We start from the raw sequence: 13,615 nt of genomic DNA, 5'->3' as shown, positions 1-13,615 counted from the left end.
CAAAAAGTGATATTCTTCTTCGAAATATCCGCTCACGAGCACACTTTGCATGATGAGGCCTTTGCCTGGCTACAATCACTGCTGCCATGATCACTGGAAAGTCTGAGCAACAGACTTTCCAGACTCTGAAGCTGCTAATAATGTTCACTATAGCTGTGCGTGGCTATTAGTGCTGGTGTTTTGCAATGAGGCTCATTTGCATAGAAAGGGGCCAATTTTGCGTCAAATGTATGTATATTACCTAATTCAAATATGTGCAAATAGCACCGAAGCACCCAGATGCTATTTGTTTGGATGCGCAGTTAGGGGGTGCAGTTCACCCTTTGGGGGTGTTTTTAGAATTACACAGTTTCTTTTTGTCTTATTTATACAGGTTTAGTGGCCGCAAAAACCGTGCGATCCTTTTGTAAATTAGCCTTTGAGTGTTTTGTCGTAATAATTGTTATGTGGGGTGCTTTAACTGTGCGCTCTCCCTCATGCCTCTTGGTGCTCAGCCAACCAATCGTGTAAGTTCAGTGACGCTGTTTGTCACCTGATCCAGAGGCCCGACCATGTCAAACACGATCACTCAGTCAGTGTGTGTGTGTGTGTGTGTGTGTGTGTGTGTGTGTGAGTGAGTGACTGACTGGGCAGGAGCAGGTGCAGACCAGGGTGATGACAGTGGGGTGTGTAGGTCTGGAAACGGACGTGAGTGTCTGAGCTCAGCCCCAGAGTGACAAACTCAAGGGAGGACAGCCACCCTGCCTGGACAATGTTTATTGCTGGGAACATCAGCACCTGTGTGAACAAATAAGGGAGAGCAAGAGAGTGAGAGAGATAAAAAAAGAAGGGGGAAAGTGGGGGAGTCAGATAGAGCTCGCAGAGACACTGAGTTCAAACACAACTGACCTCGAGATTGTTAAGAGGTAGGGATTTTGGTGTATCTCTGTGCAATTTTGTAGACCTCACCTCTGTACTGCTGCTTGGTGGTTGTGGCGGCATGGAAAGCTGAGCAGAGCTGGGTTGGTAGAGAGGGTTTTGTGAAGGAAATACAGCCAGACCCAACATGTAGACCCCCGTATCTGGGACACGCACTGAAGAAGGAAGAAACAGAGTGGGTGGGTCGCAAAGAACCGGCTCAGACTGGGGATAGAGGAAGAGGATCTGAGCAGTTGAAAAGTGGAATTCAGACACTTTCATCACGGGAAATATAAGCAGGGATGGTTCCATCTGTTTTTGAAGAGATCTGCAGTCCCTGTGGCAAAGGACTTTGCTGTCTGCAACAGCACTAATCTATCTTGAGAGCAAGTGTGAGAGCGAGAGAGAGAGAGAAATAAAAAAAAAATCTACAAACAGTGCAACTAAAGGAAATACACTCTGATACAAGATTTCCTTGCTGGCAGGAGTCTGACACATACAGATATAGCTCAATCATAAGTATATATGTAGACACACACCATCAAAGACCTGTGAGATGTGAACATTAATAAGCCCTGTGACAGAGATGACTTGCCTTGCTGAGCTTCCAGACTTTCATCTTTAGGTGTTAATTGACTGAGGTTTCATTGTTGAAAGCCCTAAGGGTTTGTCATAACTTAGTGTATGAGTATATGGTTATCGGTGCTGCATTGCCCAAAGTTCTAAGGGACACTGAAATAGTGAACAGGTAGGTGTGCTTGCATGTTTTGTGTGTATGTACAGACGGGGACAAATTAAAGGTAAAACCAACATAAAGTGTGGGGGCCACCACGAGCCTCCAGAACATCTTCAATGTTCCTTGTCATAGATTCTACAAGTCTCTGAACTCTATTGGAGGGATGGACACCATTCTTCCAAAAGATATTCCCTCATTTGGTGTTTTGATGATGGTGGTGGAGAGCACTGTCTAACACGTCGGTCCAAAATCTCCCATTCTAGGTGTTCAACTGGGTTGAGATCTGGTGACTGTGAAGGCCATAGCATATGATTTACATAATTTTCATCCTCGTCAACCATTCAGTGACCCCTCGGGCCCTGTGGATAGGGGCTTTGTCATCCTGGAAGAGACCACTCTCATCAGGATAGAGATGTTTCATCATAGAATAAAAGCGATCACTCACAATAACTTGGTATTGATTTGCAGTGACCCTTCCCTCTAAGGGGACAAGGTGACCCAAATCATGGCAGGAAAATACCCCCCACAGCATAACAGAGTCCCTGGACCCCCTCGCTGTAGGGGTCAAGCATTCAGGTCCTTCCTTTACTTTGTCACACGTCTGTACTATGTATGTATGTATGTATGTTATATTGGCTTGTATGGAGCCTACCTTGGGCGCTGTACTGGCAGACATAAGCTCGTTTGGCACTGCACGGGTGGGAACTGGTCTGGGCATTCTGATCAAGGGACACACAGACATTGCCAGAGAAGAGTTGAGACCGGGTAGCCAGGCCACCCTCGCCCTCACGCGCTTCTGAGCCGTTCACCCAGCGCAGCGTGTCTGGAGAGTCCACATCACTCAGACCCAGCCATACACCTCTCTCCCTAGACAGGCAATGTGGACATGTGACACACAGATTAGCACATATAGTCCTCTGCATTCATACTGTATATCGCTGGTGAAAAATACAAAAATAGTACAAAATAGTACACTCAATCATTGTCTTTGTAACTCAAAAAATAATTACAGTAAATAAATTGTAAAATAAAATCCAACTGCAAATTACAGCTCAATTACTGTTTCAGTACATCATGAAAAAATGGCACAGTAGTTAAGCAGTGTCTAAAGCCTCATCTCATTTACACCACCTACCCCCAAACAGACACACACACAGAGTTATTTTAAAAGAGAACAACAGACTGACTGACTGACTGACTGACTGACTGCCGTAGCTCTGGGAGCTCTGAAATGGAAATTCAACCTGGAATGACTTAAAGAATCTTTATTTGAGGGGATGTAATATGCTCAGTATGTCGATGCAAGTGTGACAAATAAACTGTCTTTTAATAAACTGCTAATGGACTGCCTCGTTTTACTCTGCTCTCGTCATTTCTTCCTTCACACTAGAAGTAGGGCCCCTGGAATACATTAGATATAAGAACAAAATAGCCTTTCCTCTCAAACGAGAAATTACAGTTTATTGCATGTTTCCATAGGCGTTAAGATATATTGGGGGGGGGGGGTTTGCAAGAAAGAGCAAAGGGGGAGGATATGAAACAATTCTTGAACTTTGCATGAAATTGCTGTTTTCACACTTTTCATACTTGTCTATTGTACACCCAAGTTAAAAAAAAAAAGACAGGATACCGCACTGTCTTATCATTTTCAAAGCTGTTTTGCTAAATTGTCACATTTGCAAATCTACATCAGGAAAAGAGGTGAGAAAAAACAAGCAGAGAGGAATAAAGGCTTTTCATGTGTTAAAAAGGAGAAAGCATTAAAAAAAAAACAAAAAAAAAACAAGGGCTCTTATGTAACAGTGGCCGGTGCAAAGCAGACTTGAGAGGAGGAGGAGAAAGTGAATATGCCCTGCCGCAGGTTAAGAGGGGGTAGAAAATGGGATAGGAGAGCTGGTTAATTTCTTCTGAGTCATCTTCCTCTTTTATCTGCAAACATAGGATTGCTGTCCTCACATTAATACTGGATTTAGGCCAGAATGACACACACACACACACACACACACACACACACACACACACACACGAACGATCAACTCCTCCTCATAGGCCGTGGAGGTTACGGTACAGCTGTGCTTTCACAGATGTATTTTTTTGTAACCCTCTCTGAGGAAGAGCACTTCACACCATGACCAGGCCAATAACTTTTACGTCACAGCCAGGCCAAATCTGAGGCTTATATGTTATCCATAGATGAGGTGCATGTTCTACACATGCCCTTCATAAAGACCTCCACCCACAGACGTACATTCCTGATGAAAAGAGGGAGAGCGAGTCAGAAACAAGACCAGGTTATCTTGTAACAACTGAACTGAAATGAGCATAAACCAGTGTGGCTGACAATACCATGTAGGCTACCTGGATAGGCCTGCTGGCAATGAATTTGTTTAGCACATAAACAATCATACCATCATAAATCATACCTTCAGTGATCTGCAAAGTTACCTTAATCAGCTAACCTGAGATCGATTACTCACGCCTGCCTTTGTGCAGTAAGGGGAGTGCTCGCGCTATTTTCTCCCCTTGCGATAAAGCATTCAGTGGAGAAACCCTACGCTGAGTCACTGTCTTTCTCTTCCCCTCTTCAGGTATGTTTTGCTGTTAATAAGGTTATAAAAACAGTTGCAGACTTTTTCTGTGTATGTTGTCATCAAAGGGGAGTAACTTGAGTGTTTTTATGGTGTTTCTGTCGAGTTTTTTGACCTTTGTAAATGAAGAGAGAAAGCTACTGTTTCTGTGGGTTGTTAACACAGTAAGGTTAGACACGTCAGGCACCCATATTGCTAGCTTACAATGGCGCACATGTTGCTAGTTCACTGTTTGGTTTTGTACTGTGTCCAGCATTTATAAAAAGAGATATTTTGTAAGTGTAAAGACAGCAACCTGTAAAAGAATAATAAAAAAGAAAGAGTAAAAGCTTTATTTAGATGGTTATGTCTTCCAAACTGAAACAAAATGTAAACATATGTTTATTTGGATTAGGAATGGAACATGTTTCCTAGATACTGAAAGTATGGAAAAATGTATGGTTTATTACTACGACTTGTGATAAAGCATTCAGTGGAGAAACACTATACCGAGTCACTGTCTTTCTCTTCCCCCTCTTCAAGGATACAACAGTGTCACAATGAATGAGCAAAAAAGGAAAAAAATTTTTTGAATTAATAGTCTTATTGTTTTAACTTTGGCAGCACAAGACACAGAATTTTTTCCCCTGAGTTTCCCCCCTTTTTCTCCCCAATTGTACTTGGCCAATTACCCTATTTTCCAAGCCGCTCCGGTCGCTGCTCCATCTCTCTGCTGATCCGCCTCGGTTTGCAGACTACCACATGCGTCCTCCAATACATGTGGAGTGGCCAGTCGCTTCTTCTCACCTGACAGTGAGGCGTTTCGCCAGAGGGACATAGCGTGTGGGAGGATCACGCTCCCCCCCCCCCCAAACAGGCATCCCGACCGACCAGAGGAGGCGCTAGTGCAGCGACCAGGACACATCCACATCTGGCTTCCCACCTGCAGAAACAGCCAATGGACCTACCGCTAAGCCCCGCCGCCCTTAGTTACTGTTGCTAACTCAGACAAGCTACTTGGGCTGACTGGAGAGTTACAATGGCAGCTATCGGCGTCAAAACTATATCCCAAGAGGCTATACATAACTTTCGGAGACCGAAGGACCTGATTTCGTCTAGAAGGCATCAAAAAGGACTTCACTGTGCTATGGGGGGATATGCACAAAATTTAAAACTAGATATGGTGGGTGACAAGCTTAAATTGGAGGTGAGAGTTTACAGATCACAACGCAAGAGGGAAAAGCCTCATCTCACGGTCATCACGATTGCAGATAACATCATCCAGGACCAGCATTGTTCATGCACCACAGGGTAAAATAAATGAATTTCCCTTCAATTAACTAACGTTAATCCTGGACAGGCACTGAGATGTACATGCATTAGTTTATTTTATTAACTAGCTAGCATTACCCTGTACCTGCGTGAACAAATGTAGACGTCTGTGTTTAACTTCGTTACGTTGAGTTGACTGTGTGGTCTGCCACACAGCTTAATCCACCAAAGACATTTGGCTCTGTCTTGTTTTGGTCTGGAAAATGGGATAAAATATATCCCACTGCCTATCCTCTCAGGATACCTCGTATCAGTGTTGCATGTACCCCATGCACATCGTTTGACCATTTTTGTTCAACTTATATCCAATAAAACATCACAAAAACCATGACTTCTGATGCAACTCTGATGCTACTTAATGCAGTCATTAGCTCTAGATCCCCGAGTGAGCTCCCGTGTGCATTTGGTACTACACTGCCATTGACTCGCCTGCGTTCGAGGGGCGGGACTGAGTAATAGGTCCGTTGTGTCTGTAGGGACGCCCGACCATTAGAACCGGCAATCCCCGTGTTGGTATGCAGCGGAATAGACCTCTACACTACCCGGATGCCCCAACACAGGATTTTCTATTCATGGACCACAACATGCGAGATGCTCCGAGACCCCAAAACAAGGTTGTGTTGCGCATCACGCCTAACAACAAGTTGTCTATTGTTGATTGGACAGCCTCTTTGCTAATGCTATGCTAGGCCTGTACGTCCAGCAAAAAAAAAAAAACAGCATATGAGTGGTTAAAATGTTTGTGGCATCACTGAGCCCTGGCTTATCAACTATCAATTTAGCGTACCTCCAGCTCTCACAAACTTCCTCCTCACCGACCATCAAAAAGTAATTTACCCGCAGTGTCTTCAAGGTTATGATAAGAATTGTAATTTCTGTTGGCTGTATAGCTTTGACTAAATAATGAATGTTTCAAACCCCCAGAAATACAGCATGGGAAAACCTACAACACAGTTATTCCACTGATCCACTGTTGGAGCATTATGCAGTCCACAGTCAGATGGCTCACGCTCGCACACTGCAGGTTCACGCATTGCAATCTTATGCAAGTGTGTGTGTGTGTGTGTGGGGGGGGTCATCTGATGTATTTTCAATGACACCATTTCGCATGAAATAAATTCCCAAAATACAGAAGGACCTGATGCTTCAGCTCTGAGTGTGTGTGTGTGTGTGTGTGTGTGTGTGTGTGTGTGTGTGTGTGTGTGTGTGTGTGTGTGTGTGTGTGTGTGTGTGTGTGTGTGTCCATCAGAAAAAGAGTATGTACTGGCTCAGCAGATGAGTCGGTACAGCATTCCAAGTTTCTTTCTGTCTTCACAACATTCTCATGCTGAAAACAGGACATAAAATGTAAGCAAATACGCATACACAAAATTCACTTTCTGCAAAATCGGTCTGTATGTACAGACAAGAGGAGGTAAGTTCAAGAAGGAAGCAGTAGAGTAAGACCTCTGCTTGTAGATTCCAATTAAAGCCATGAATTTGGTGGCTCTCTGTGAACCAACTTTTTGCTTCCTTTTGATTTGTATTATTGGTGTGTCAAAATTTCCCCTGTGTTACTTTGTATGTTTGACTGTGACGAACAGAATTAAAAAAGCTAACACAACAAACAAACAAAACAATGACTTTGTGATCTCAAAATGAATATAGTATCAAGCATATCTTGCAGGTTTGCTGTACTGTAAATGCTACCAGAATGGTACAGCACCCGGTGTACAAACGAGAATTTTAAATGACAGATGAATAAACGAGTTTTATTCCAATGTGTTCACCTGTTACCCTACTGATAAGTTATACCAAGTGCACAATAATACTGTGTATATGCTTGAAAAATGAGCCGAACACAGTTTGTTCTTGCAATGAAGTGATATAAAATGGAATGTGCTAAAAGGAATAAAAAAAAATTCCAAGAGTAGAAAATGTCCAACTGACTTAAATACTGCCTAGCGATGTGCTCACTCTTCTCACTGCCCTCTTAACTGAAACTGTTGTGGTGTATCCCATTGAGGAGAAATGACCTTATACGCAAGTGTGAGACACACACACACACACACACACACACACACACACACACACACACACACACACACACACACACACACACACACACACACACACACACACACACACACACTGGCCCTGTTAGATACATAAACGTACTCACTGTGTGACGTTGTGTGCCAGCAGGTTGCGCAGCGTGTCGGTCCTGACTATTGCCAGGTCCCCACCGCGGTCGGCACACTGGCGCCGAGCCTCAGTCCAGCCAAACTCCCCTGGAACAATCTGAAAACAGCGAGAGGACTCGGCATGGTACACCCCATCCCTGGGACAGTAAGGGGAGGCTGGTGGAGAACAGACAAATGAAGGATAGACTATGAAGTTCTCAAAAGTTCCTGAATCGTGGCACAGCCACATCCACACGAGTGGAACACAAGGCAAAATTTAACCACTCAAACGTCGAGTATGTTCTCATGTGACCTTGAAGAGCTTGAGATGCACATGGAAAATATGCTCATTTCAACTTTCACAACCTTTCACAATTCAAAACATTACTTTGTTTTAGTCCAGTATTTATAAAAAGGCTGTATACACATAAACCAAGCCTTTAGCAACCCCAAAGCAGATGTGAAACTTAGTTCTTCTGGAAGGTATCCTTGGCTTTCACATGTTCTCAGTCTTTGTATTTACGCCCTGGCGGATAATTTAAGATCTTTGAAAGGACCTTTGAAAGTGTTGACAGCTCCTGCAGGATAACGTAGGATGAGGACAGGTGATATTCAATATATCAAGACGTCACAAATCAACTTATTGATGTTTACTCATGTTAGTCTGTGGCCTGAACATGTCCTTGTAACCAAATGGTAACACTTGCAGGTGTGTGTACAACCCCGCTACTAACAACCTCGTCCCCATCCTCTTACACACACACACACACACACACACACACACAAACACACGCACACACACACACACACACGCACACACACACACACACACACACACACACACACACACACACACACACACACACACACACACACACATACTGCAATCAAGTCCAGACTCAAAACAGACTCTTTTGTGCCCTTTCTTTTTTTCTTTCTTTCCCCACTTCGTCCTTGAGCATACCTTTTTTTTATAATCAATCAATAGAGAAACCTGGGAAAGCATGAAGAAGGAGGTGCTGTCTGGGGAGGGATGGACACCAACTACGGGTGGAAAAAATATATGTTGTGGGCGTACAGGTGGCATGGCGGTCTATTCGATTGCCTACCAACACAGGGATCGCCGGTTCGAATCCCCATGTTACCTTAGGCTTGGTCGGGCGTCCCCACAGACACAACTGGCCGTGTCTGCGGGTGGGAAGCCAGATGTGGGTATGTGTCCTGGTCGCTGCACTAGCGCCTCCTCTGGTCAGTCAGGGCGTCTGTTCAGGGGGGAGGGGGAACTGGGGGGAATAGCGTGATCCTCCCACGCGCTATGTCCCCCTGGCGAAACTCCTCACTGTCAGTAGTCTGCGGCCCTTCCCGGATCGGCAGAGGGGGTGGAGCAGCAACCGGAATGGCTCGGAGAGTGGGGTGATTGGCCAGGTACAATTGGGGAGAAAAAAAAAAAAGAAAAAAAAAAGGGGGGGGGGGGGAGTCCACAAAAAAAAGCTATGCAAATTTAATTTCATCCCACGAACAGCTGTTTCCTAATCTTCAGTGGTCCAGCTTTCTGGTGGGCGTCAAAGTACGGACAGATGTCATGGGACACACTTTTATTCAGATTCAGATTCAGTTTTAAATAGATCTGCTGGAAATGCACCTCAATTTGCACAATTTGCTTGGTGACTTCCAATTATTCACTTGACATTTATTTGCTGTTTTGAAGTATCAATAGTGTGTGTGTGTGTGTGTGTGTGTGTTTGCATGTTCTTACCCTTGGCAGTCTGAACTCCATCCTTGGTGATTTTCCAGTCGACAGCTACACCCACAGAGCCCCAGCTGATGAGCCTGAACTCTAAGCTCTGATTGGCCACAGCACGAGGAGGATACAGCAGCTTCAGTTTGGGAGGCAGCACCACTGTCACCTCCCTGCGCACCTTCACCTGGAACCACAACACTTTGATGTAATGTAATAATTAATGGGAAAAAAAAGAAGAAGTTAAAGGTCCCATGAAATGGCATTTAGAGCACAGCGAAACTTCTGCAATTGTACGTACAGATAAAACATAACGATTAGGTGGAATTTCGTAATGGGAGGCGGTTTGATTTGACAAACAGCCAATAGCGGCCAGGAATTCTTAGAAGAATGTGGACATTGACATGCTCATAGGTAGTTTTGATATGGTGGTAGTAGATAAGTTGCCTTCTCTCAATCTCGCTGCCATATTCATTGGACATTTTTGTACTCGCAAGTGCAGGATGATGTAATTCATAAAATATTGCATTTGTCAGGAAGAGAAAAACAATATTCTTATAAAAGCAAAAATAAAACTTTTTTGTGAACTTCTAAAACATAGAGTTAAATAGATGTAAATTGAGTACAGATAAAAGAGGTAATAATAGCAAATATACATTTTTCATTTCATGGGACCTTTAAGATACGGTGAAAAACGGGTGACCCTTGTGCTGGAAAGGAATCAGTTTCTTGCTTAAGGGCACTTTTGTGAAGGGAATTTTTGCCAGCATAGGGTATTTAACTTGGGTCCTCCAGTGTAAAGGCGCCATTCCTGCAACTGAAGTGTATGAAATTATAATAGAGTAATTACCCATTAGTAATCCAAACCTTTCTTTTGTTTTGTTATCATACTTTGCGGTAATGACACTTAATCGCCCTTTTGTTTTCTCACCTCCTTGTGTCCGGCCCAGGCAATCACGCTGATGGTAAAACGCCCAGGGTATCCATACTTGTGTGTAGCTGCAGTGACTTCCGTGGTGTTGACCCGAGGTGAAAGGTCACCAAAGTCCCAGGACAGCCTCACCGGAGTGACAGAGGAGGAAGCAGAAATGAGGACAGGCTGGTGGACACTTTGAAGCGGGAGCGGTTTCAGCATCACAGAGAAGTCCACAGCAAACACGTCGTGGGCCAGAGTCCAGCCACATTCCTGTCACAGACAAGAGCACAGGGAGGGAGTGTGTGTGTGTGTTTGAATGTGTGTGTGTGTGTGTGTGTGTGTGTGTGTGTGTGTGTGTGTGTGAATGTGTGTATCTATGTTTTACATGAAAACATGATGAGGGAACCATGCAAGGATGAGGAACTCTGTTGCCGACAACAAGCTATAACTCAGCAACCCGAGGACAATTTCCTGACTAATTAAATTTGTCATTGGAGAATTCTCAAACACATTGGTGTCAGGTAAATTCATTCTAAGTGCACGGGGAAATCTCTTGAGCCGCATCAGGATGTTGTTAAGAGTGTATTAGGGGAAGGGCTTGAACACATTCCTAACTAATTCCTAACACACGAGTGAAAAAGAATTTGAGAATAACTAAAATAGGGAGGAGGTTGCCAATGAGCACTGATCTTTGCAATTTCCCATCATATCTCTCTATGAGGTGACATTCAAAACGTGCATTTTGATTGGGCGGTTATTTTCTCACGTTGATTGGTTTTTTATGAAGCAATGAAGAAGTGAGAGCTACGTTCAAGATCAGAGGAATGGATGAGAAGATGAGAGAGACAAGATTGAGATGGTGAGGACATGTACAGAGAGGAGGCTATATAGGATTATATAGGAAAGAAGGTATTGGACCTGGAAATACCTGGCAAAAGGAAAACAGGAAGACCAAGGAAAAAAATGGAGAGACCAGTTAGAGAAGGACATGAGGAGGGTTGGACTGTGGGAGAGGGATGCGTCAGACAGAAAGCAATGGAGGGCAAAAATCCGCTGTGGCGACCCCTGAGAAACAGGGAACTAGCCGGAAGATGATGAAGAAGAAGAAGAAAAAGAAGAAGCTATAGAAAACATATCCAGCTTGTGAGTTAGTGAGGTAGTTAAATATCAATGTGTTTTCATTTCATGCCCCCCCCTTTTCTCCCCAATTGTATCTGGCCAATTACCTCACTCTTCTGAGCCATCCCGGTCATTGCTCCACCCCCTCTGCCGATTCCGGGAGGGCTGCAGACTACCACATGCCTCCTCCGATACATGTGGAGTCGCCAGCTGCTTCTTTTCACCTGACAGTGAGGAATTTCGCCTGGGGGACGCAGCGCATGGGAGGATCACGCTATTCCCCCCAGTGCCCCCTCCCCCCAAACAGACACCCCGACCGACCACAGGAGGTGCTAGTGCAGCGACCAGGACATACAATAGGCTTCCCACTCGCAGACACGGCCAATTGTGTCTGTAGGGACACCCAACCAAGCCAGAGGTAACACGGGGATTCGAACCGGTGAGCCCCGTGTTGACAGGCAACGGAATAGACTGCTACACTACTCAGATACCCTTATTTAATGCTTTTTAATGTGATTTTTTTTCCCAGCTACTAAAATAAACTAGGCCTACTTCATTTGATTTTTGGTCACTCATGACAGATATTATAAAGCAACAGGAACCCAAAGACTGTGGCGATCAATTTTTCCTCCATTTGAAATGAAAGTTGAATAGGAAACAATAATGATTGTTTCGCTTGAGTTGTCACATGTGCGGAAAGTTAACATTTATCAACTTTCACTTCTCGCCTCACTTGGCATCGCCATGTCACTGTTTAGTTGCTGTCACTGATGCCTGCTCGAGTCACTACGTGCCATTGGAAATTACTGACTTCCTGTCACTTATGGAATTTTTGTAGTAATAGATGTAAATGCCCAGTTATGCATCAGTATAGTGTAGTGTGCGGAAGAATGTAGAAGTCTATATAAAATACACCAGACAGACCCCCCCCCCCCCCACACACACACACAGATTTTGAAGTTCTCACAGCTAACGTTGGTAGCCATCACCTTCGGCAAGGTGCAATGGTTCGAGAGGACTCCGCAAGGGCATACCTTCATGACATGCGGGTTGGTGCAGGCGGCAGAGCACTGAGACTCGCTGATGAAATTAGGTTCGGAGTTGGTGCTGCATAGACACTCACGCCGTGCACCCAAGCCCCCGTAGCGGTGAGAGGCGGCAAAACACACACTGTTACACTGCTGTCGTGAGAAGTTTCCTGGAGTGGAGCTGGAGAAGATAACCAGCTCACTCCGCCCGCCTCCTCCACTGCTGCTGTCCTCCAGACAGGCTGCATAGTTCAGACCTAGAGAGAATGGAGAGGATAAGGTCGTAGGAGAAGATGGACAAAAGGCACAAGTAAGCCTTTGTTGGACATAGGAAACACAATAGACATCTTCAATCTTCAATCAGAAACGAGTCTCTAAGAATCTTGGAGTCGCTATACTTTTAGTAGTATTAGGTGGGCTTTTGTGTGTGTGTGTGTGTGGGTGGAGAGAGAGAGAGAGACACCCTGGAAACGCTTATCAATTAGTGAACCTTTGAAATGGTTGCTTTCACCCCCATCCCCAAAGGGAGTTTTTTAAAACTGGGTTGCCCCTTAAAAAGAAAATTGGAGTTGGTTGAGGGCCTGGCTTTTGACCAACTTTCTTTTGTCCTGACTGCTGACCTCTCTGTGTGTGGCCTTCCTCTATTGTTTGGATCCTTTCACATGAAGCAAGCTTGTATAGAGTGTAATTTCAAAAGCTGACAATAGAAAGTCAGCACAACAGACAATCTTCACAATAGAAAAGCTGCACACAGAAGTTTTGCTATGCAGTATTGCGTATGAATCATATTTTGCTGGTGAGAAAAGATATGAACCCAAATGACTCTAAAACTTGTAGTTATAGTACTATATCTAATTTAAATACTGTAAGAATTTTCTCTGAAAACCCCACATTTATGAAATATTGTCTTCCATGACCTGAACAAATTTTGTAGTCTATAGGGCAGACTGACTTACACTGACTTTTACTCATCTTTGAGTAAAAGTCAGTACTTAGCTCAACAACATGCCCATAAACAGTGAAGAGCCATGAATTTTTTTTTTAAATTTTCCCCCTTTTTTCTCCCCAGTTGTATGCAGCCAATTGCCCCACTCTTCCGAGCCATCCTGGTCTCTGCTCC

The 13,615-nt window shown here is 44.2% G+C and overlaps 1 protein-coding gene across 1 annotated transcript in view; it reads right to left on the bottom strand.

Annotated features, from left to right (window-relative positions):
* pkd1a (polycystic kidney disease 1a) overlaps positions 1–13,615 on the bottom strand; it is a 117,231-nt gene that overhangs the window by 75,638 nt on the left and 27,978 nt on the right. Inside the window, 7 exon segments of the mRNA XM_056279536.1 lie at positions 627–777; positions 949–1,073; positions 2,286–2,500; positions 7,694–7,871; positions 9,451–9,619; positions 10,364–10,618; positions 12,502–12,752. Of these exon segments, the coding sequence (XP_056135511.1) occupies positions 627–777; positions 949–1,073; positions 2,286–2,500; positions 7,694–7,871; positions 9,451–9,619; positions 10,364–10,618; positions 12,502–12,752 (1,344 nt within the window).

This window comes from Lampris incognitus, chromosome 5 (genome assembly GCF_029633865.1).
Source record: "Lampris incognitus isolate fLamInc1 chromosome 5, fLamInc1.hap2, whole genome shotgun sequence".
In the NCBI taxonomy this organism is placed as follows: Eukaryota; Metazoa; Chordata; class Actinopteri; order Lampriformes; family Lampridae; genus Lampris; species Lampris incognitus.
This window is presented reverse-complemented; position numbering and strand designations above follow the sequence as displayed.